The sequence below is a fragment of the Danio rerio genome, chromosome 14, assembly GCF_052040795.2.
Source record: "Danio rerio strain M-AB ecotype USA chromosome 14, GRCz13ab, whole genome shotgun sequence".
NCBI classification, from domain to species: Eukaryota; Metazoa; Chordata; class Actinopteri; order Cypriniformes; family Danionidae; genus Danio; species Danio rerio.
Window position 1 is genome coordinate 29,162,011 of NC_141034.1, and position 21,725 is coordinate 29,183,735.

The following is a 21,725-nucleotide window of genomic DNA, read 5'->3' on the forward strand; positions in this document are numbered from 1 at the left end:
TAGTTAGCTAGATGTCTTGTCTGTGGCAGGTGATTCCTGGATGAATGGATGGATGGAAAATACATGTCCTTCCAAGAGGAAGGGGGTGGTGGTGGGCTTGGATAGTTACAGTAGCTAGATGTCTTTCAGTGGCAGGTGTTTCCTGGATGGATGGATGGATGGGTGGATGGATGGAAAATAGATGTCCTTCCAAGAGGAAGGGGTGGTGGTGGGCTTAATTAGATAGATGTCTTGTCTGTGGAAGGTGTTTCCTGGATGGATGGAAGGAAAGATGAATGGATGAAAAATAGATGTCCATTCAAGATGAAGGGTTAGTGGTGGGCTTGGATAGTTAGCTAGATGTCTTGTCTGTGGCAGGTGTTTCCTGGATGGATAAATGGATGGATGGGAAATAGATGTCCCTCAAAGACGAAAAGGGTGGTGGTGGGCTTAGATGGAAAGCTAGATATCTTGTCTGTGGCAGGCGTTTCCTGGATGGATGGATGGATGTCCTTCCAAGAGGAAGGGGGCGGTGGTGGGTTTAGTTAGCTAGATGTCTTGTCTGTGACAGATGTTTCCTGGATGGATGTATGGGTGGAAAATAGATGTCGTTCCTAGAGGAAGAGACTGGTGGTGGGCTTAGATAGTTAGGTAGATGTCTTGTCTTTGGCAGGTGTTTCCTGAATGGATGGATGGAAAATAGATGTCCTTCCAAGTGGAAGGGGGTGGTGGTGGGCTTAGATAGATAGATGTCTTGTCTGTGGCTGGTGTTTCCTAGATAGATAAATGGATGGAGGGATGGATGGAAAATAGATGTCCTTCCAAGACGAAAACGGTGGTGGTGGGCTTAGATGGAAAGCTAGATGTCTTGTCTGTGGCAGGCGTTTCCTGGATGGATGGATGGATGTCCTTCCAAGAGGAAGGGGGCGGTGGTGGGTTTAGTTAGCTAGATGTCTTGTCTGTGACAGTTGTTTCCTGGATGGATGTATGGGTGGAAAATAGATGTCCTTACGAGAGGAAAAGACTGGTGGTGGGCTTAGATAGTTAGCTAGATGTCTTGTCTGTGGCTGATGTTTCCTGGATAGATGGATGGATGGAAAATATATGTCCTTCCAATAGGAAGTGGGTGGTGGGCTTAGATAGTTAGCTAGATGTCTTGTCTGTGGTAAGTGTTTCCTGGATGGATGGATGGAAACTAGATGTCCATCTAAGAGGAAAAGGGTGGTGGTGGGCCTAGATAGTTAGCTAGATGTCTTGTCTGTGGCAGGTGATTCCTGGATGAGTGGATGGATGGATGGATGGATAGATGGATGGAAAATATATGTCATTCCAAGAGGATAGGGGTGGTGGTGGGCTTAGATATTTAGCTAGATGTCTTGTCTGTGGCAGGTGTTTCCTGCATAGATAATTGGATAGATGGATGAAAAATAGATGTCCTTCCAGGAGGAAGGGGATGGTGGTGGGCTTGGATAGTTAGCTAGATGTCTTGTCTCTGGCAGGTGTTTCCAGGATGGATGGATGGATGGATAGATGGAAAATAGATGTCCTTCCAAGAGGAAAGGGCTGGTGGTGGGCTTAGATAGTTAGCTAGATGTCGTGTCTGTGGCTGGTGTTTCCTAGAGGAATGGATGGATGTGTGGATGGATGGAAAACAGATGTTCTTCCAAGAGGAAGGGGATGGTGGTGTGCTTAGATAGTTAGCTAGATGTCTTGTCTGTGGCAGGTGTTTCCTGGATGGATGAATGGATGGATGGATGGATGGATGGATGGATGGATGGATGGATGGATGGAAAATGGATGTCCATTCAAGACGAAGGGGGTTCTGGTGGGCTTACATAGTTAGCTAAATGCCTTGTCTGTGGCAGGTGTTTGCTGGATGGATGGAAAACAGATGTCCTTCCAATAGGAAGTGGGTGGTGGGCTTAGATAGTTAGCTAGATGTCTTGTCTGTGGCAGGTGTTTTCTGGATAGATGGATGGATGGATGGATGTCCTTCCAAGAGGAAGGGGACGGTGGTGGGTTTAGTTAGCTAGATGACTTGTCTGTGACAGGTGTTTCCTGGATGGATGTATGGGTGGAAAATAGATGTCCTTCCGAGAGGAAGAGACTGGTGGTTGGCTTAGATAGTTAGCTAGATGTCTTGTCTGTGGCTGGTGTTTCATGGATGGATGGATGGATGTATGGAAAATAGATGTCCTTCCAATAGGAAGTGGGTGGTGGGCTTAGATAGTTAGATAGATGTCTTGTCTGTGGCAGATGTTTCCTAGATGGATGGATGGATGAATAAATAGATGGATGGATGGAAAATAGATGTCCTTCCAAGAGGTAGGGGGTTCTGGTGGGCTTAGATAGTTAGCTAGATGTCTTTTCTGTGGCAGGTGTTTCCTGGATGGATGGATGGAAAATAGATGTTCTTCCAGGGGAAAAGGGGTGGTGGTGGGCTTAGATGGATAGCTAGATGTCTTGTCTGTGGCAAATGTTTCCTGGATGGATGGATGGATGGATGGATGGATAAAAACTAGATGTCCATCTAAGAGGAAAAAGGAGGTGGTGGGCCTAGATAGTTAGCTAGATGTCTTGTCTGTGGCAGGTGTTTCCTGGATGGATGGATGGAAAATAGATGTTCTTCCAAGGGAAAGGGGGTGGTGGTGGGCTTAGATAGATAGCTAGATGTCTTGTCTGTGGCAAGTGTTTTTTGGATGGATGGATGGAAACTAGATGTCCATCTAAGAGCATTTATCTTTAGACAGAAAATGGTTTAGGCATTAACACGCACATACTGTACACAGACTGTCTTATTCTAAACACAAATGTATTGTCCCTTTTAAGGTTCCCAGTTTATCTTGAACTGTGTGCTTGAAAGCTACATCATTAGCATTTCCTCACAACTTCTTACATTACATTCAAGTATATGCATTACTTGGCTAACTCATCTTTATTGGTTTTGCTATGATGCACAGATGCAAACAGTGCGATGTCCCTTTCTGGTAACTAAGCAGTTTTATACACATTAAAATCATTCAATTCTAATCTCCTCTGCACAGAAATCATCACAGGAAATCACAAAAGATGATACACACTGTATAGCCATCCACACGTAAACCTCCACTGTCAGGTCACAGGTTGTGAATTTGTTTAATCAGTTTATCAAAGCTGTATTTCCACTTGTGAATTCATATTAGGGACAATAGAAAAGTTTGTTGTCTTCAGATTTTTAAAGTAAATAAATAAAAAAGATATTTGGATCCTTGGTGTTATTGACTTTATTTTTGTTTTGTCAATTCTATTAAGACTGATGTGTGTGCTTTTGTTTTTTTGACAAACGTGTTTCTAACCATATCTAGAGTATGTGATTATTCTTTTGATTTGCCTAACAATAATAATCTCATTATTGATCTTGTCAATCCATGTCACAGAGCTTATTCAAAGGTAAGCATTATGTATGGAAGAGATATATTTAAAGACAAAAATATTCATCCTCTTCTGAAATGAATTTTTTTTTTTTTCAAAATATATCCCAAGTTATACTTAACAGAGAAAGGCAATTGTCACGGTCTTTCTTTGAATTTTGTTTAATTTTCCTTTAATTAACCTGACGTGCCTAGTTTAACCTAGGTAAGCCTTTAAATGGCACTGTAATGATATTTTGCAAAATAACTAACAGAAATGTGTTTTTGAGTGTGTGTTAATCTATTCGTAAAACCGCACTTGCACACGTTTTTGAATAGGCTCAATGAATTTGACTGTAAAACTTTGAACAAAGTAATTTTTTTTCATTATTAGATGCATGATTGTGATAAAATGTTGCCAGTTGCTTTAAAAATATGCTATATACCATCAGTGTTGGAGAAAGTAACTTTCAAAAGTAATGCATTACAATATTGAGTTACTTCCCCAAATAAGTAACTAGTTACGTTACTTAGTTACTTTTTATGGAAAGTAATGCATTATGCTACTTTTCAGTTATTTTGGATTACTTCTTTTATACCTGGCTAAAGCTTGATCTCTTTCAGAACTTGCAGTTTTTTTTTTTTTTTTTTTAAGAAGAGCTCTGCAATAAACAACACATTGTATAACCTTTAAAACACAGAAGACAACATTATCCTAATTATTATTTTCTGAGAACCTCATGAACCCAGAGCTTTACATGCCGCATATAAGGTTTAATAAAACGCTTAAAGCAATGTGTTTGATGCTTTTGTATTTTGTCTTATAAGTGAAGTAAAATGAGCATTAAGACAAACAATCCACTTGTACTTGTCTTCCATGTGTTCAGAAAAATGAAAATACTTTAAGTGCAGAAATGTAAGGCTCTGCCATCTTGGTTTCTGCTGGGAGAAAATTCTCTCATTGAGTGCAGGATTGAACGTCAATTTTAATTCAGCAATTTATATTTTAAATTCTAAAAACTTTCGTTACTGTTTTAAAAACGTAAATGTGTTACTTGTTACTTACTTAGAAAACTAACATTATTACATAACTTGTAATGCGTTAGCCCAACACTTTATACCAGCAGTTCCTGGAGTTCCCACCCTACTTTTGACACACAAGTGTCCTAAATACACTGCATATGTTATTCATTAATTTAACCTCTGTTTCATTGTAAACAGAAAATGTAGTCATATCTGCTGATTTGTTTAATTTTGATAGATACTTTCTGTTGTATATTTGTTTGCACCCAAAACGATAAAATACATTTGTCTGAAGAATTGATTCGCTTTCTATTTTTAAGAACAGTTAAAAATACTGATTAATTTTAGTAAATCTACAATTACGATATATGATTTACCTTTAATGTGTATGCAGAAGCTATGATGCTTTAAATATAGAACTACAGTACAGTAATTAACTGCAAGCAGTTTCAAGTTAGTTACCGCAACTGCTCTGCTACAGTGACTAACTAGCAACACTGTTGAACCTGGTAAAAAAACAGGTCAGGTCTAATACTACTGATATAGTTCAGGACTCTTGCCTAGATTTTATCTTCTTATCTGCCTTCAGATCCCCTCGTGTACGCAATCTGGGTGTCATCCTTGATGAGTCATTGAAACTAGACAAACAGATCAGTTCGGTTATTGGCTCCAGTTATCAATACGTTAGCAGTCTAAAGTTGAACACTTTTTTTAATCCCACCACTTAAGAGATGGCTGTACTCACTTTCATTACATCAGTTAGACTACTTTAATGCACTTTACAGTGGCATGTCAAAATCCCAGGATTCTCGCCTTCAGTTGGTCCAAAATTCTGCTGGTAGATTTATTTGTAATAGCAGAAAACATGACCACATTACCCCTCTTCTAAGAGGCCTCATTGGCTGCCTGTCCAATTCAGAATTGATTTTAAAGTGCTTTTACTGGTATATAAATCACTCTATAATCTAGCACCATCCTATCTCTCAGAGCTGCTTCATTCTCTTGGGTCAGAGCTTTCTCTGTGGAGAGTCCTCGGTTGTGGAACACCTTGCCCCTTGAGATTAGAATGGCTCCATTATTTTCTATTTTTAAATCACTTCTTAAAACGTACCTTTTTAGCTTGGCTTTTTAAGATTATTTTAATAGTCGTTTCTACTGCTACATTTTTAGACGTTTCTCTTGCCTTATTTCGGTTTTTATATTCTGTCTTTTTATTTTGTCCTTGTCTTATGTACAGCACTTTGATCAGCCTTGTGACTGCTTTTAAATGTGCTCTAAAAACAATTGAACTTGAACTTAATACATTTACTACAGCCTTTATCTATTTTAATTGTCACTGTATATTCATGTGAACTCCGAGCATTACCTATTATTAACAATTATATTTTAGTAATGCATTAATAATAAACCCGCCAAGATCTCTTTTCAAAACGATCTATTATATAATGCCTATGCCTAAAAAATAAATAAATAAAATATAAATTAAAAAAAAAAGTTTTTGAACAATGAAAACAAACAGCCGGGCATGTTTTGTAATATATGCAGAATCAACAGTACTGCATTTTATTTTACTTAGAAATTTTAGGTGGACATTGCAGGAAAGTACATGCATTTAGATTTGTTTTTCTTGATTATCAGATAAAATTCTTAGCTAAAATAAAAAAAACACCAAACAAACACAATAGTCGCTAGCCTGAAATTAAAATCTAATTTTCCAGTTATACTGAAATTCTTAATTAATTAACAAATTAATATGTGAATTAACAAGAGTATGCTTTAATGGTGAATGTATATGAAGGATTTTAGGATCAGGTCATGGTTTATTTTAAACCGTTTTGTTCATTGTGTTCCTAAGAAAAAAGAAAACAAAGCAAATGTCAGTCCTGTAGTATTACAGCATATCAAATGAGCAAGAGACTGTGTAAAGGTATTTGCCTTCAGCTTTTGATGATGCAATGGGGTCCTGCAGTGTTCACCCTTGGCCTCTTCCTCACTGGCATAGATGGCATTACACAAGTTGCAGAAATAACCCACCACAGGTCGAACAAACTCCATCCCTGTTGGTAGAGAACAACAGAGCAGAGGTGAAAGCACAGTCTTTGTTAGTGCCTTACTGTTTTATAATATGAGCAACATAATACGAAAGACAAAACCATTTAAACAAATATACTGAAGCTATGATATAGGCTGTTTTCACATGATGTCATTGATGATGTGCGAAATTCAGATTCAGATGGAGGACAGGATGTGATTCTTCTACATAGGAATCTATCAGAATATCAAAATGTTTCTGTTTTATTTTGTTTTAGATTGTTTAAATGAGCCAAAATAAGAAATGCAGGACAGCTTTTATCAAGTTCTAAAAATTTGCTAATAAAGGAGGGAAAGTTAAAAAAAACTGGCTGAAAAATGAAAGGTGGCATGTACTGACCATTTATTCAATACGTCCGTGTACAAACTTTTTTTTTTTTTTTTTACAAGATAATTAATTTGACAGCACCAATAAAGATTAAATACGGGCTTAGCTATCTGTTTAAATATGTTAATGTTATATAGAATTCAGATAAAAACACCGGCACACTATATAATTATCGAACCCTGCCATGTATTCGCTGTAATGAAATTTCCATTTTGCTTTGCTCTAATCCAAGTCTTTACTGGCGTTTCAGCAGAATAAACAACCGTAACCTTAATGTCTATCCCCCTGAGACCCCACCCATTGACCTGTGTCCTCTGTAGTGGACAGCCAAGGCTTTCTAGTGATGTCATTTGATTGGCTGGCATGCTAGGAACTACTTCTTACACTGCATCCAAAATGGCCGACATACAAACAAGCACATTTTATGGGAAGGAGAGAGGCATGTAAAATTTAGCTATTTAAATGTTTTTTTTTTACTATAATTATTACATATTTATTTGTTTATTAAAGTGTCAGGAAACACTTTTTTTTTTTTTTTTAATGTCCACTATAATGGACTCCAGGACCATCTTAATGTAATTAATGACTGGATGTTGTAGGGGGCAGAACTGAAGCAGAGAGGATTCTTTATGAGATAGTTGAGGGAGACTCTGATTTAGAGTCTGACAATCAGACAATTAGAGAATTAGAGACAGATAGAGAATGACAATCAGTTTTAAATCGCTATTATGTTAAATTTGTTAAATTGGTTGGATTAACAACAATTTTTTGGAGTTCGGCTCTCTTTCAGACTAAACTGTTTCAGGAATTTCAATACAATAGGAAAAAACGGCTTTTATTTAGTTTTTGTTACATTAATATTGGATTAATATCCCTTTACAGCCATATCCTGTACTGTTTTGTTGTCCGAGTTTGGCTGTTGTTTTGAACTAAAATGGTCCTGTGGTCCACTACAGTGGTCCCAAAATGGATGTAGGAAATCACAGAAAAAAATGTCTCAGGAGGCTGTATGTGCAGCAGTGGTGAATGTTTGTTGACGGTAAAATTCATCGACAGAACAAAAAAGAAATGCAACCCTTGTGACTAAACTAGACCGTTAATATTGTAAAGCACTTTTCACCCCTTAGAAAAAAAATCAATAATAATGTAGAGCTTTTGTATGCTTTCATGTTATTTTGTGATGTCTGGAACATATAACCTTGTCTGTACGGGGAAAACTAGTTATTTATAATAAACATGTCTTTGAACCACATAGTAAAGTGTATAATGTGCACAACTCTTTGTTAAAGAGGGGTACAGAATATTGGTAAACTGATAAACTGTAATAAATACTTTACATTAGTGTAAACTGTGGTGCATTGTGATGATTATAGCATATAAAACTGAAGCCTATAGGATAATTTGTTTATAACTAATGTACCACAGCAACAATGTAATTAGTATGAGAGTTTAATGCAAGTAATTATCTATAGTTTGCTTTAAAACACTAGTATTTACTATAGTATACTTACAGTATATACTGCCTTGATAACAGGCAAATATCTATCCATCTGAATTTCACCAGAACAACGTGATTGCAAACAAATTATTTCACCGCTGTTTTTTCATAATTGCTCGAGGTTTGGAAATGGTAATTTGGTGGTTTTCCATGAGCGGTTGTACCATGCAGAGCTCTTTGCAGGGTTGTGTGTGTAATCTTGTAGTCTAAGATCGTGGATTGTGAAATCTGGACTCTTACCCACTGGATCCATCAGGAGTGTTTGTGTTTCCGCTTGTGTTCCAGTTCCATTGTCCGCTTCAGTAACCTGCTTCTTGTAATTCAACATTCAAAAAACTGCATCAGTAAGTGTTCTACACGGCAGCAACTGAAAGCTTTCCATACAAAACACGTATATTTATATACAGTTGAAGTCAGAATTAAAAAATATATATATATATTTTTTTTTAAATATTTCCCAAATGGTATTTACCAGAGCATAGACATTTTCACTGTATGTCTGATAATATTTTTTCTTCTGGAGAAAGTCTTTTGTTTTATTTCGGCTAGAATAAAAGTAGTTTTGAATATTTTTTTTACTCATTTTAAGGTCAAAATGATTAGCCCCTTTAAGCTATGGCTCTACAGAACAAACCATCACTATACAATAACTTGCCTAATTACCCTAACCTGCCTAGTTAACCAAATTAACCTAGTTAAGTCTTTAAATGTCACTTTAAGCTGTATAGAAGTGTCTTAAAAATATGTAGTAAAATATTATGTACTGTCATCATGGCAATGATAAAATAAATCAGTTATTAAAAATGAGTTATTAAAACTATTATCTTTAGAAATGTGTGGAAAAAAATTATTCTCTCTGTTAAACAGAAATTAGGGAAAAAATAGTCAGGGGGGTTAATAATTCAGGGGGGCTGATAATTCTGACTTTAACTGTATGTGTAAAACCAGACATTTAAATTCTATAATAACGGCAATAATGATTAACCTCATCATTCTGTGTGCTGGATTCATCTTTTGTCTTCTCCAACTCAGATTGGTATAGAAAGTACCTAGCAAACAAAATAAACAAGCAAATATTTTCAATTCAGTTTAAGAAAGCAATGACGGATTCATTTTATCATTGATAATAGCTGTTTAACAACTAAATCACTAAATTAAATTTGACATTTACATAATATATGCAAATGTACTATGTAGATCAATTATGTATATACACATGCTCAAAATATTGACATGTATCTATTATTTGTATATAGAATTATACATGGACGAGTGTATTTATATATACTCAATATACAGTGCTCAGCATAATTTATATGTTAAATAAAGTTTTTTTTTATTATAAGTTTTTTTCCTCCAGATTTGGCTTCAGTACTGACTAATCTAATGCATATGCAAAAAAATAATATTGTATAGCTTCCTATTAAAATATGAATTAAAGAGAGATTTGTGAGGGGTGTACTTAAACATGCTGAGCACTGTATACAGTATGGACAAAATAACTTTTTGTTTGTTTGTAATTAGTTACCATTAATCATTTACAGCACTAGATAAAACCGATGGATTTTACGTTAATATGCAGAACTAAAGGCTTTACATTAAAAAAACAAGCTTCTACATACAATGATACATTACTATGTGATACCTTTTATTTAAATTGGCATGTTTGGTGGACACTGCAATCTTGGGATGTTTTCCAGCAACTGTAATTTTTTTCATTTTGGCTGCAGACAAAACCTTCTCAGCATCGGATGCAGTCTCCATCTCAATTAGTCCCTGGTTTGGGGGGTAGGAATTGTGTTATTAAAATTAGTGAAAGATTCAATCCGATTGAATAGTACACTAAATTTATTTGAAACACTTTACTGTTCGATGGAGGCGAAACATCCAGTGACGTATTACTGTCCCGTATGGTTTTGCGATGTTCAGAAAATCTGCATCAGTGTATTCATCAGACACTGGAAGATGTCGAACCCGGATCACTCTGCCATACCCTTCCTGAAAAATAAAAACCACTGTGTTAGCTGAGGTGTAAATCAAAAAGATGATCTGAGAGACTCTTTTTTTATTTTATTTTGGGGCCCGTGAGAGTTGATTTTACCTCCTCATCACTAGATGTTTGCGTAATTGAGTCTGTGTTGGTTTCCATTGGAGTATCAGGTTCTTCAGTGGTTTCGGTCTCTGACATCAGGACTGTACTCTCTTCAATGGGTGCCACTGAACATGTGGGCTCAGTATTTTTATCTTCAAAATTCAGAGTTGCATCTTCAACATTCACTAAGTCATTGCCTTCCACTTTCGCAGGCTCGGGGTCAACATCGTTCCTGAGAAACAGAATGCAATATTATACAATAAAGAAAGGTGTTAGAAAAATAATGCTGTAGTCATTTAAATGCAAGTTACCCTTCATTCACTTGGCTGTATTTCTGAGACACTTTTATCCTCAAGATTTTGCCACCTAGTTTAATATGCTGCTTCTTACAATCAGCTTCAAGTTTTGCAGCATCATCAGCATTCACCATTTCAATTAATGCCTTTTCCACCTGGAAAAAAACAACAACATTAAATAAAAAAAAATATTTAAAAAAATTTCTGCACATGTCATGTAAACAACTCATGTAAAACATATCATAAAATTAAGGAGTAGGGCTGGGTGACAATGCCTGTTTCTCAATTCCAAGAATGCAGAAAACGGACTTGCGTTCTTGTGGAGACCGGTCTTGCCAGGTGTCCTCGGAAGAACAAACTCGAGAGACCGCGAGAACAGAGAACGCGTGCTGTGAGTAATGAGATGCTGTGTTCTTCCTGATGGTCACAAGACCTTCACACGATTTTAATGAAAAATTATTTAAACATTACAGCATTCATACAGGGATTTATTTTTTTTCCCCTTTTCAAAATATACACAATGCATAAAAACAATATAAAGATACGTTGCACAATATAAATAAAACATTTTAATACGAATTTCAGCAAATAAACACCCGTAATGTGTTTATTCCTTTATTAAGATGTTTATGGTTATATTTATATTCAACTTTAATAATATCTCTAAATAAAATGCCCACCTTCCCACCTCTAGTCGCAATGACTTCTGGGACTTCTAGCACGAGTTTGGTGCTTAAGTCTGCATCGGTGCATCCTCGATATCAAGATCATATCCGGGAAATTTCACACATCCTCTGTTTTTGCAGTCTTGAGTATTGGAACTGAACTTTGGCAGCTGATAATGACGTTAAACGAGAACACGAGGACGCAAGACCGCTGAAGGATGCGTATTGAGAAACAGCCAATGAATAGGAATAACCATTGTAAACCATTGTGTGGAGAGCCACACCTGGCAGACACCAGCCACCTGCTTTACAGTCTCTAGTAGTCTTAAACACATTGGCTGTTTCTCAATATGCGTTCTTCAGCTGTCTTGCGTCCTCGTGTTCTCATGCAACGTCATCATCAGCTGCCTAAGTTCAGTTCCAATACTCAAGACCGCAAGTACAGAGGACGCAGAGAACTTCCCGGATGTGATTTTGATAGAGGACGCAACGATGCAGACTTGAGCACCGAACTCGCTCTGGAAGTCCCAGAAGTCATTGCGACTGGAGGTGGGAAGCGCTGCATTTTATTTAGATATATTATTAAAGTTCAGAGATATGACTTATTTATCTCAGGAGTTTCCCTAAATGAAAAGGTGAATATAAATATAACCATAAACATCTTAATAAAGGAATAAACACATTAAGGGTGTTTATTTGCTGAAATTCGTATTAAAATGTTTTATTTATATTGTGCAATATAGATTTATAATGTTTTTATGCAAAGTATATATTTTGAAAAGGGGAAAAACAATAAATCGTTGTATGAGTGCTGTAATGTTTAAATAATTTTTATTTAAAACACGTGAAAGTCATGTGACCATCAGGAAGAACGAAGCATCCCATTTCTCAAAGGACGCGTTCTCTGCCCTCGCGTTCTCCTGAGTTCGTTCTTCCGAGGACACCTGGCAAGACCGGTCTCCACAAGAACAAGTCCGTTCTCTGCGTTCTTGGAATTGAGAAACAGCCATTGATTAGTTGGATCAGCTGTGTTTGATTAGGGTTGGAGCAAAACTGTGCAGAGCTGTGGCCATGCAGGAATCGAGTTTGAGGCCTATGATGGGAGCCCTTTTTTGGCCAGTATGATTACATTGAAGCATAATAATCTGATAATGTCTTAAATTAAATTAGGTTTATCAGTTCATCATTGTTATGAGTAAAAGCCTATTCAACAATTCATTAAGATTATTCTAATAAAACATTTTACATAAATTATGTAGAACTTGTGAAACTACATATTATTGTGGAAATTAAGTAATTTATTCTTAAATGTTCAAATTGATGAAATGGCTAAAATAATTTTGCCACTTAATCAAATCCAAACTACCTTGTTTTCAAGAGTTCACACTTAGCTTATGATTGATTATAAGCTACTTTGGCATGCTGTCCCGGGAGAGAGCCCTGAGCTTGTAAGATCCTTGAGTCCGGGGCTTCCACTCGTTTGCAAGGCAAGAGGGGAGTTTGAGCTCAGGTAGATCTCAAGAACTCCCCTGTCATGATGGCTAAAGAGCAGATAGTAGTTGCTCTTAAAGAGATACTAGGTAGGGGCAAGACTATGGTTTTGATTTGGATTAGTCAATAAAACCTAGGTTGCATGTTTTTGATCGGTGGGAGGAAACCGGGAAACCCTGGGAAACCCATGTGAGCAAGCAGAGAACGTGCAAACTCCGCACAGAAACGTCTGCTGGTTTGGTAAAGCCTGGAACCAGAGACATTCTTGCTATGAGGGAACAGTGCTAAGCACTGGGCCACCATGTCACCCATGTAGGAAGAGTAGGGGTGGAAGGAGGGATTTTTCAAAAGGAAGATAGGGGTGATGCGTAACCCAGGGTATTTGTAGTAGCTAAGGAGTCGTCTGATTGGTGCATTGAGAATTGGATAATGCAGTTCCAGCCGCTAGCAATCATAAGCATGTGATCCTCTCGAAATTACTTTAGAAATAAACTTCACTTAAGAAGCACTAAAAATGTAATGTACATGCGAAGAATCTGTTTTAGGCATAATTTATTCTGCTAAATTAGATTAGATTTGTTTGTATATCAAAGTTTGACATTTGCATACACTTCTTGTCTTTTATTTAACATTAAAATTATGAATATTGAACACTTTACCTTTCGATTGCTACGAACCAAACAACAGCCTGCCACATCTCCATATTTTTCCCCAATTTTCAGCAAATCTGCTTCACTGTACTTTTTAGCAACTGGAAAACCTGCCACCTCAAGAACTCTGCCATACTGTTCCTAATAAAGCAAAAACATTAATAAATAAAAATTACTTTAGGTAATAATAATAATAATAATAATAATAAATTATAGAATTTGCTTTTATTTTTGAGGGTAAAAAAAACCAACCAACCTCTGTTTCTAGGGCGGAAATCTTATTTTCATCACCTAAAACAAAATGGACATATTGTTCAATTTTCTCTGAAATCTCCAACCAGTAAAACCATTTTATAAAAAACAAACAAACATCAGAACTTGATTGATTTTATGCTTAAATTACTTAACAATAAAATAATTACCTTGCTCTGTCAGTGCGTTTTCTAGATTCTCTGAGGAATCTGCCGCCTCCTACAAATAGAACAGGTACAATTTAATGTAATTTTTTTCTCACAATCAGCTGAAATGTTTCACTATATGTCGACTTGTGGATCGTCTGAGCAGTGTGAAATGATTATCTGACAAAATTGTTTAATCTGACCACAGACCAGATAGGCTTCATGTAAACGTCTTTTTAGAAGGATCGTTTAATTTACATTTAATCATTGTGTGTAGCAATTGGGGCAGTGTGAACATGACAGTGATAGTTTTTTTTTTCTTCAAAACATTCAAATAATAAACAAACTTGTTTGATGTTGTGTATCTGTGTTGTGTAAATTGGCCCTAAAGTGCCAACCAAGTTTCCACCAACTCACTAGAGCAATTAGCTGTAGTATTGGTAACCTAGTAATCAATAACAAACAACACAAGCATAACAGTCATGAGGGTGTAATGGTAACTATTTCAGGGTTTAGACCACCTAGGCCTAAAATCACCTCAAGGGAACAAGTTGTGAATTTTCTATTTAAAATTTGGTGTTTTTATCAATCTTTCCCACTATGATGCTTTAAATCAGGGGTTACCAATCTCGGTCCTGGTGGGTCGGTGTCCCTGCAACTTGTCTCAACACACCTGGCTTAATGTTTTAAGTATACCTAGTAATACCTTGATCAGCTTGTTCAGGTGTGTTTTATTAGGGACCTCCATGAACAAGTTTGATGACCCCTGCTTTAAATGGTCAATTAACACAGATTGATAACACAGATTGAATCCCAGCCAGTGTCTCACAAGCAAATCAAAAGTTTTTTTTAGATGCTGGCATGAGTAACTCTTGTTTACCTCTTCCACTGTCATGGTTTCATTGTTTTGCTCATTTTCTTTATCTTGACTCTCTTTGTGCTCCACTTCTTGCAGCTCTTCTTTTTTATCTTCTGGTTGAAGGTCTTCTTTCTGTTCGTCTTGTTTAAGTTCTTCTATTTGCTCTTCTTGATTAAGCTCTTCTTTCTGCTCTCCTTTTTGTTCTTCTCGTGGGGGCTCCTTTTCCTCTTGAAGCTCTTTTTGCTCACCTTGTTGAGGCTCCTGGGCTTCCTCATTCCCTTCTTCATTTAATCTTTCTGAAATTATAGCACTAGGTTCACCCTCTGTGGTCTCTGGCTGTATGTCCGATGTGTTCATGTCTGAAGGTACAGTCTGGCTTGACTCGCTCACTGTTTGCATATCTTCAGGTGCATCGATCAGAGCATCTGAGGTATCAAGTGCCTCGTCATCAAGGTCTTCATCTACCGTGTATTCATCCTCTGTATTTAGTTCTTCACCATCATCTGCTATAACTGCAAGCCCTTCAAGATCACTACCTTCATCCATGTTGTCAGACTGGTTGTCTTCTTCAACCATCTCCCCCTCACCCTCCTCTTCTTCGGTTTTCACGACCAGGTCTCTTGAAGGAGAGCCATTTTTGGAATGTGATTTGGATGAGCTATCCTCTCTAGAGCGTCGACTTTCTACTCGTTTCTTGGCATCGTGACCCTGGCTAGGATGGGAGCCCTCCTCAGAGGCCCTTCGTTTGGGGCTGGGAGAGTCTCTTTGGGAGGACCTCCTTCTGGGGCTGTAACTTCTCCTCTCTCTCCTCCTGTTGCTGCTTTGATGAGCTGGTAATTTATATTTGTCAGTTTCCAGATCACTAGACCATTAAGAAAGATATTAAACATGTTAGTGTTTAGAAAAAAGAATGGAAACTGTGTCCATTAAACTAGTAAAAAGTGTGAAATGTCACTAACAAAGCTAAACAAAATAGTGTCTCAAAAAGTTCAGAAAACTAACATAACAAATCTACCTAAGCGTCTGGTATTCAGTTGAAAATGCTACAGTAATGGTTTTTCCTTTTAACTTCAGTGAATTAGTTGAATAGTGGTCCACTAATTTGCTGGCCTCTTCCACAAGAGCCATCTCCACATAACCCTGTAAAAAACAAAAGAAAAAAAATCTTTTACTTTCATTGGTGACCAAAAAGAAAAATAAAAGATATAAAAAGCAAATAAACAGAAATATTTCTATAATGAATTTGGTTACCCGGTGTGGCAGAAACTGTGATTGTATTACTGATCCGAATCGCTTGGCAATGGCCATCAACTCAGAGCTTACGCCTTCTCCAGATGGTATTGGTGAAAAGCTCACCACACGAGAGCCCTGAAACATGAAGGATAATATTCAAATATCATTAGAGTCAAACAATATTCAAATATTATTAGGATATCACATATATCTAAGATGAAACTAATGACTTCTGAAGGAGCTGCCAAGTAGTGGCATTAGGAAAGTTTTTTGGAAAGTGAGCACACAATGCAATAGCTAATTAGGACATATATAACAAGGCAAGTTATTGTATAACGATGGTTTATTCTGTAGACTACCGCAAAAAAAAAAAGAGCTTTAAGGGGTTAATAGTTTTGACTTTAAAATGGCTTTTATTCTAGCTGAAATTAAACAAATAAGACTTTCTCCAGACGAAAAATATTATCAGACATACCGTTAAATTTTCCTTGTTCTGTTTAACATCATTTGATAAACCCTAACCCTAATGCTGTGACACGTTAACAGATAGATTCAAAAGACCAAAAAGTCATTAGATAGAAACAAAATTAATTAAACATCATGTTTAACAACTATAGTGAGACACGATCCAGCGGTGCATTCTTGATAAACTGTCCGATGTGTACTGCTCTCTGGAGCTCAGACGAGCGCCTGACAGTGTGTGTGGCTGTGTGTGTGGTCATGTGATGTGATTTTTCAGCAGACGAAGGGTTGTTCAGAAATGCGAGGTAAAACACAGTGTGGATGTGAATCATTTTTGTTCTAAAAGGCCATTTTAATACTAAGACAAGTGTAAACGGGGGCGGAACGGAGAATCAGACTCAGCATCATGTTGTCAATAGACATTATATATATATATGTCTGATAATATTTTTTCTTCTGGAGAAAATCTTATTTGTTTTATTTCAGCTAGAATAAAAGTAGTTTTTAATCTTTTAAAAAACATTTTGGGACAAAATTATTAGCCCCTTTAAGCTAATTCTTTTTTCAATTGTCTACAGAACAAACCATCATTATACTATAACTTGCCTAATTACCCAAACCTGCCTAGTTCACCTTATTAACCTAGTTAAGCCTTTAAATATCCCTTTAAGCTGTATTGAAGTGTCTTGAAAAATATCAAGTAAAATATTATTTACTGTCATCATGGCAAAGATAAAATAAATCAGTAATTAGAAATGGTTTGTCAAAACTATTATGGTTAGAAATGTGCTAAAACAATCTTCCCTCCATTAAACAGAGATTAGTGAAAAAAATAAACAGGGGTGCTAATAATTCAGGGAGGCTAATAGTTCTGACTTCTGACTGATATGCACGCACGCACGCACTGGAAATGGCAGGTTTATATTGACATTTGGCATCAAAAAGTCCTGGCTTACATTACATTCAATGTTTATAGAATATAACTGACCTGTAGAAAACTGAAGGCTGCAGACAGAGAAAATTCCAGCTTTTTCCCTTTGAACCTCAAGGGGTTTTGTGAGAAATATTTTACAATATCCTCTGCTTGACCCATCGTTCCCATCTCTGCCAAAGCCTACAAAAATTACAAATTTAACCAAAAACAAAAAAAGTGCAAGTGCAAGTGCAAAACTATGAAAATATAGGCACAAAATAACAGAATTTTTAAAAAGGAGTTACTTAGTTATAATAATAATAATAATAAATTAACTTCCATACCAGATTAGGAAACATAATAATTTTGACAATCGCCCCAAACTGGCCAAGCAAATGTTTCAGGTAGGTTTCATCCACTTCATTGTTTTCAAACTTTACACACACCACTTTGCACTGCATTGAAATACAATCAAATAATGTCTCGTTAATCAAGCATTTACAGTGATATTTAAAACTTCAAACTTCAAAAACGCAAACCACCTTTGATGGAGGTTCAATTTTATTTTGTTTTCTACGGCTTGTTGGTGCACTTCTACTGGTCGAAGCTCCACTTCTGCTGCCTGATGGTCCAATTTTTTGGCTTGAGATTCTATCTGTAAAAAGCACAACCCTGTCTTATTTAGAGTGCATATCTAGAAAATGATTACATGACTAAGGAGGGGGTAAAGACTTCACTTCACCTCTTGCCTGGATTGTTCCATGCTTTGGTCTCTCGGATTCAGGCTCATTCCTGTAAAAGATAAATACAAATAGCACGTTCCAAACATTTATGAAAATGTACAATTTATGAAACGTATAAATAGGATTAGGAATGACTCTACCTCCGTGCAGAATGGATTGTCTGATCCCACGCTGGATATCTAAAAGATTAAAATATTCATTTTGATTTGCTCATTTTGGCAGTTGCTTTAATCTACATGTTTCAGTACAGTAGATCCGCATTATATCAATATGTGAGTGGAAGTGAACCCCTGACACATAACCTAAAATGATTGAACTTCTGGCTCGTCCCCTATACATGTTTAGCATCATGGTTGCACAAGCATGAACAGAAATAAAAAATAAAACAAAACTTACTTTTCCACAAGACTGAGTTGACTATTAGCGTGTTGGGGTCCATTTATATGCACAGACCAGTCCTAAAACACAAATAACATCTCTCACCATCTATTCAGAACTCATCCTAGATAACTTATTTTATTTATATATATTTATATATATATATATATATATATATATATATATATGTGAAATTTATTTGACAACATTTACAGCAATAGTGTGTCCATATTGTAGAGTGACTTTTAAAAATGGGAGTCTTAACAAATAGTCATATATATGGTTAAGATGAACAGTTTTTCCACCAGTGGAGAAAAAAATAAATAAATCTTAATACTTTCAACTGCATATTCAACCAAATGTGAATTTTGAGTGTTCTCTTGGAATTGGACAAATAAAGACAAACTTCATATCAAAAAATAATTGCCATAATCTTCCCTTAAACTATAACTCTAAAATCTCATTTATTGAGGTATATATTCAAAAAAGCTGTGTCATGAAGCATCAAAGCCAGTCTGCCATTGGTGTCTCTGTTGATTCTTGCGTATTTCATGACCAATCATGATGCAGCAAATTTACCAGAAAGAGATTTGAGGGTTATTGCAGAAGGATGAGGATATGTTTAACTTAAGTGGGCTACTTTCGTGTAACTTTTTGTGTTGGTACATCATGATGATGGATTTTCATTTTGGGTTGAACTCTCCCTTTACCGCACAAATTCCACTGTTAATAAACATGATACATAGACTTACCTCATAAGCCACAGTGCGCTCATGTGTATTATGCCTGAAACTGTCTGGTAAATAGCTGGTAATGTAGAATCTGTGAGAGCGAAAAGCTACTTACCTTGTCAGAGAGGACCGTGATTTCACAGAGTACGCATGCGTAGGGAAACACCGGTGGAGTCCTCCCGTGGAAATCGGATGCCTCTTTCCTGGTAGGTACTCTAGGAGCCGAGCCTTTCTTCCAAGAGGGCTGCCTGACAGCTCTGCTGGACAGATGTGAGGCTGGAGCGAGGTCTCTTATGGAGAGGAGTGAGGGTATACCAACGTTTCTGTTGGACATGGGCGAAGGTTGGGCGATGTGTGAATGTACTCCGACATCTCTGCTAGACAGGTGTGAGGATGGAGCGACGTCTCTACTCGACCGTACTGAGGACTGACTGATGTATCTGCTGGAGTGCTGTGAGGTCTGACCGAGGTCTCTGCTTGACCGACGTGAGGATTGACTGTCCCTACTGGACAGATGTGAGGAATGACTGGCGTCTCTGCTGGAAAAATGCGACGAGTGACCAACTTCTTTGCCATAGTTAGAGTAAGACATTTCTCTTGATGGTTCTGGGGGATAAGACGGTTCATCATAGTATGACTTTTTCTCTTTCAGATGGTTATACTCAACAACGTAGCTTGATGCTGCTGGAGAGCTTGTTTGCTGGACATCTCCCCAGTTGTCATCCCAGGTTTGGGCTTGCTCTCGATTAAGGGAATACGACTGACGGGCAGGCAAATCTAAAGGATACTCAACCGACTGAGCGTGGCTCCTATCGTCCCAGGAGCGAGCTGACGACGCGGCTGGGAGCACACTGGACCTGGGTGAAGAAGTGTGGGACAATTTCTTCTTTTTGATTTCTGTGAGAAGGTCAGGAAGGGTATCGGTTGTGATGAGATGCTCGGGAAGCTTGGCCAGAGTTTGAAGATCTTCAGCATCCAGTCCGCAGCTATGCAGAAAGGACAATGCCTTATTCGGCGGGAATACGGGCTGTTCTGATGAGGATGAAGATGTCCGGTGCGGAGTTGTGCTCCTAATTCCTGACCTGTAAGCGCTCGAGTCCCGGGTATAGATTCGTGCATCTTTGTCCCCTTGAGGGTTTCGGTATGGTGGATTATAAGACATTGTGCACAGTCGTGTTGGACCTTTTAGGTCCTGCCAAAATTAGCAGTCTTTGTTGTTAACCTGTTAAAAAGATGTTGAAGAGAATTTGATCTTCATAAATGTATTGTAAAATGTTGAAGTGATCAGCTTAAGGTGGAAGATCTGCGGATGAATCCGTTGAGGTGTATCACCTGTATCAGCCTTACCTTGAGATGAAAAATCATATAATTCACTTTGTGGATGTTTCACGATTTGTCATATAAAACTAGCTGAATCAAGTCCGTAACATCACAGCCAGCAAAATCAATATAATTAGTTCGTTGATAAACTGGTTAAGTAATTTTCGATAGATTTACTTTTTTTTATTTAAAGCCACAATTTACACAAAATAAGCTTTAATTAAATATTTACCTTTCGTGCTTCGCTTTTACTTTCGTTTAACATGCATACAAAAACATAACAAATAAATGAAACTGGATATTTTATGTAAGGTTATAATCTAATAACATTTCATAAAACATATTTCAGTAAGAGTGAAATTTGATTAAAAGGTGGATGTAAAGAGGATGTTGTGCAGAAATGGGGAATCTATTGTGTTTGGCCTTGGACCTAACGTTAGCTGCCATTTTCCCGATCATTTATCGACTTGATCTGACGCATTGTTAAAATACAGATATAACGTAATGACTAAATTTAATATTTTGGTATTGCTAAACATAACTCACCAACGCAAGACAGAATAAAGAATTAATCAACGAAGATCGGTAAAGCAGCGGTTCTGGCGAAGACCGTTCTCCTTGTCCTGCTTTTCAACCGGAAGCTGGGTTAGAGCCTTCAAAATAAAAGTCAAAGTATTACCCATGGCAGACAGATTTACATAACATGAGAAATCAAGTTCACGGTACAGTTGCATAATACACATTCATCAGCGTCCGTTTTTTTTTTTTTACTGCGACCAGTATAAAACATACACCCTACAAAACATTGGGTGTACGATTATCATTTTAGCTTGACATAAATACTTACAAAATGTAAAGCTAAACCTTATATATATAATAAATGTATAGTTGTCAGTTCAGTCCAGCTCATATAAAACAATTGTGTTACTCCTTTATACTTATCAACGTAGAACAGCTAGGATAATTCTCACCATGACAAAAAATAGTCGACAAAGCTGTTTTTATCCGCACAAACGTATCTTAAAAGTCTCTTTAAGGGTTACCGTTAGTGCGATTAAAAACTACCCAGCCAAATAAATGTCTTATCACGTTTTTAATACTTTTGCTTTCGTTATCATTTATCTTTTTGCTTAACTGAAAACTCGGGGCTATACATTTGTAAAACATTACTCAAATAATATGCTTT

General features: G+C 36.9%; 1 protein-coding gene across 10 annotated transcripts; it reads right to left on the reverse strand.

Annotated features, from left to right (window-relative positions):
- Positions 1 to 5,919: 5,919 nt before the first annotated feature.
- On the reverse strand, positions 5,920 to 21,187 carry matr3l1.1 (matrin 3-like 1.1). Of its 10 annotated transcripts, none has more exons than XM_087280521.1 (22): positions 21,086 to 21,187; positions 19,335 to 20,441; positions 18,507 to 18,568; positions 18,251 to 18,289; positions 18,110 to 18,159; positions 17,910 to 18,022; positions 17,712 to 17,822; positions 17,443 to 17,568; positions 16,011 to 16,127; positions 15,775 to 15,899; positions 14,781 to 15,621; positions 13,925 to 13,973; positions 13,759 to 13,793; positions 13,512 to 13,643; positions 10,712 to 10,851; positions 10,410 to 10,632; positions 10,175 to 10,306; positions 9,954 to 10,084; positions 9,294 to 9,357; positions 8,549 to 8,618; positions 6,327 to 6,448; positions 5,920 to 6,241 (listed from the first exon to the last, which is right to left on the reverse strand). In XM_087280521.1, exons 2-22 carry the CDS (start codon positions 20,379 to 20,381, stop codon positions 6,212 to 6,214), a joined length of 3,759 nt encoding a protein of 1,252 aa, XP_087136647.1. In that variant the 5' UTR covers positions 20,382 to 20,441; positions 21,086 to 21,187; the 3' UTR covers positions 5,920 to 6,211. The 10 variants fall into 10 exon arrangements, with proteins under 10 accessions (XP_087136647.1, XP_087136644.1, XP_087136646.1 ...); XM_087280518.1 differs by having other exon boundaries at positions 8,549 to 8,621; XM_087280520.1 differs by having other exon boundaries at positions 19,335 to 20,566.
- Between the last annotated feature and the right edge of the window lie 538 nt (positions 21,188 to 21,725).

What these genes read in the sequence shown, in the direction of transcription:
- matr3l1.1 (XM_087280518.1), bottom strand. Translation starts at nt 20,381, where the DNA reads ATGTCTTATAATCCACCATACCGAAACCCTCAAGGGGACAAAGATGCA. An exon ending in TTTCCGCCCTAGAAACAGAG is followed by an intron (nt 13,644 to 13,758) that starts GTTGGTTGGTTT and finishes TTGCTTTATTAG; the next exon opens with GAACAGTATGGCAGAGTTCT. An exon ending in AAACATCTAGTGATGAGGAG is followed by an intron (nt 10,307 to 10,409) that starts GTAAAATCAACT and finishes TTTATTTTTCAG; the next exon opens with GAAGGGTATGGCAGAGTGAT.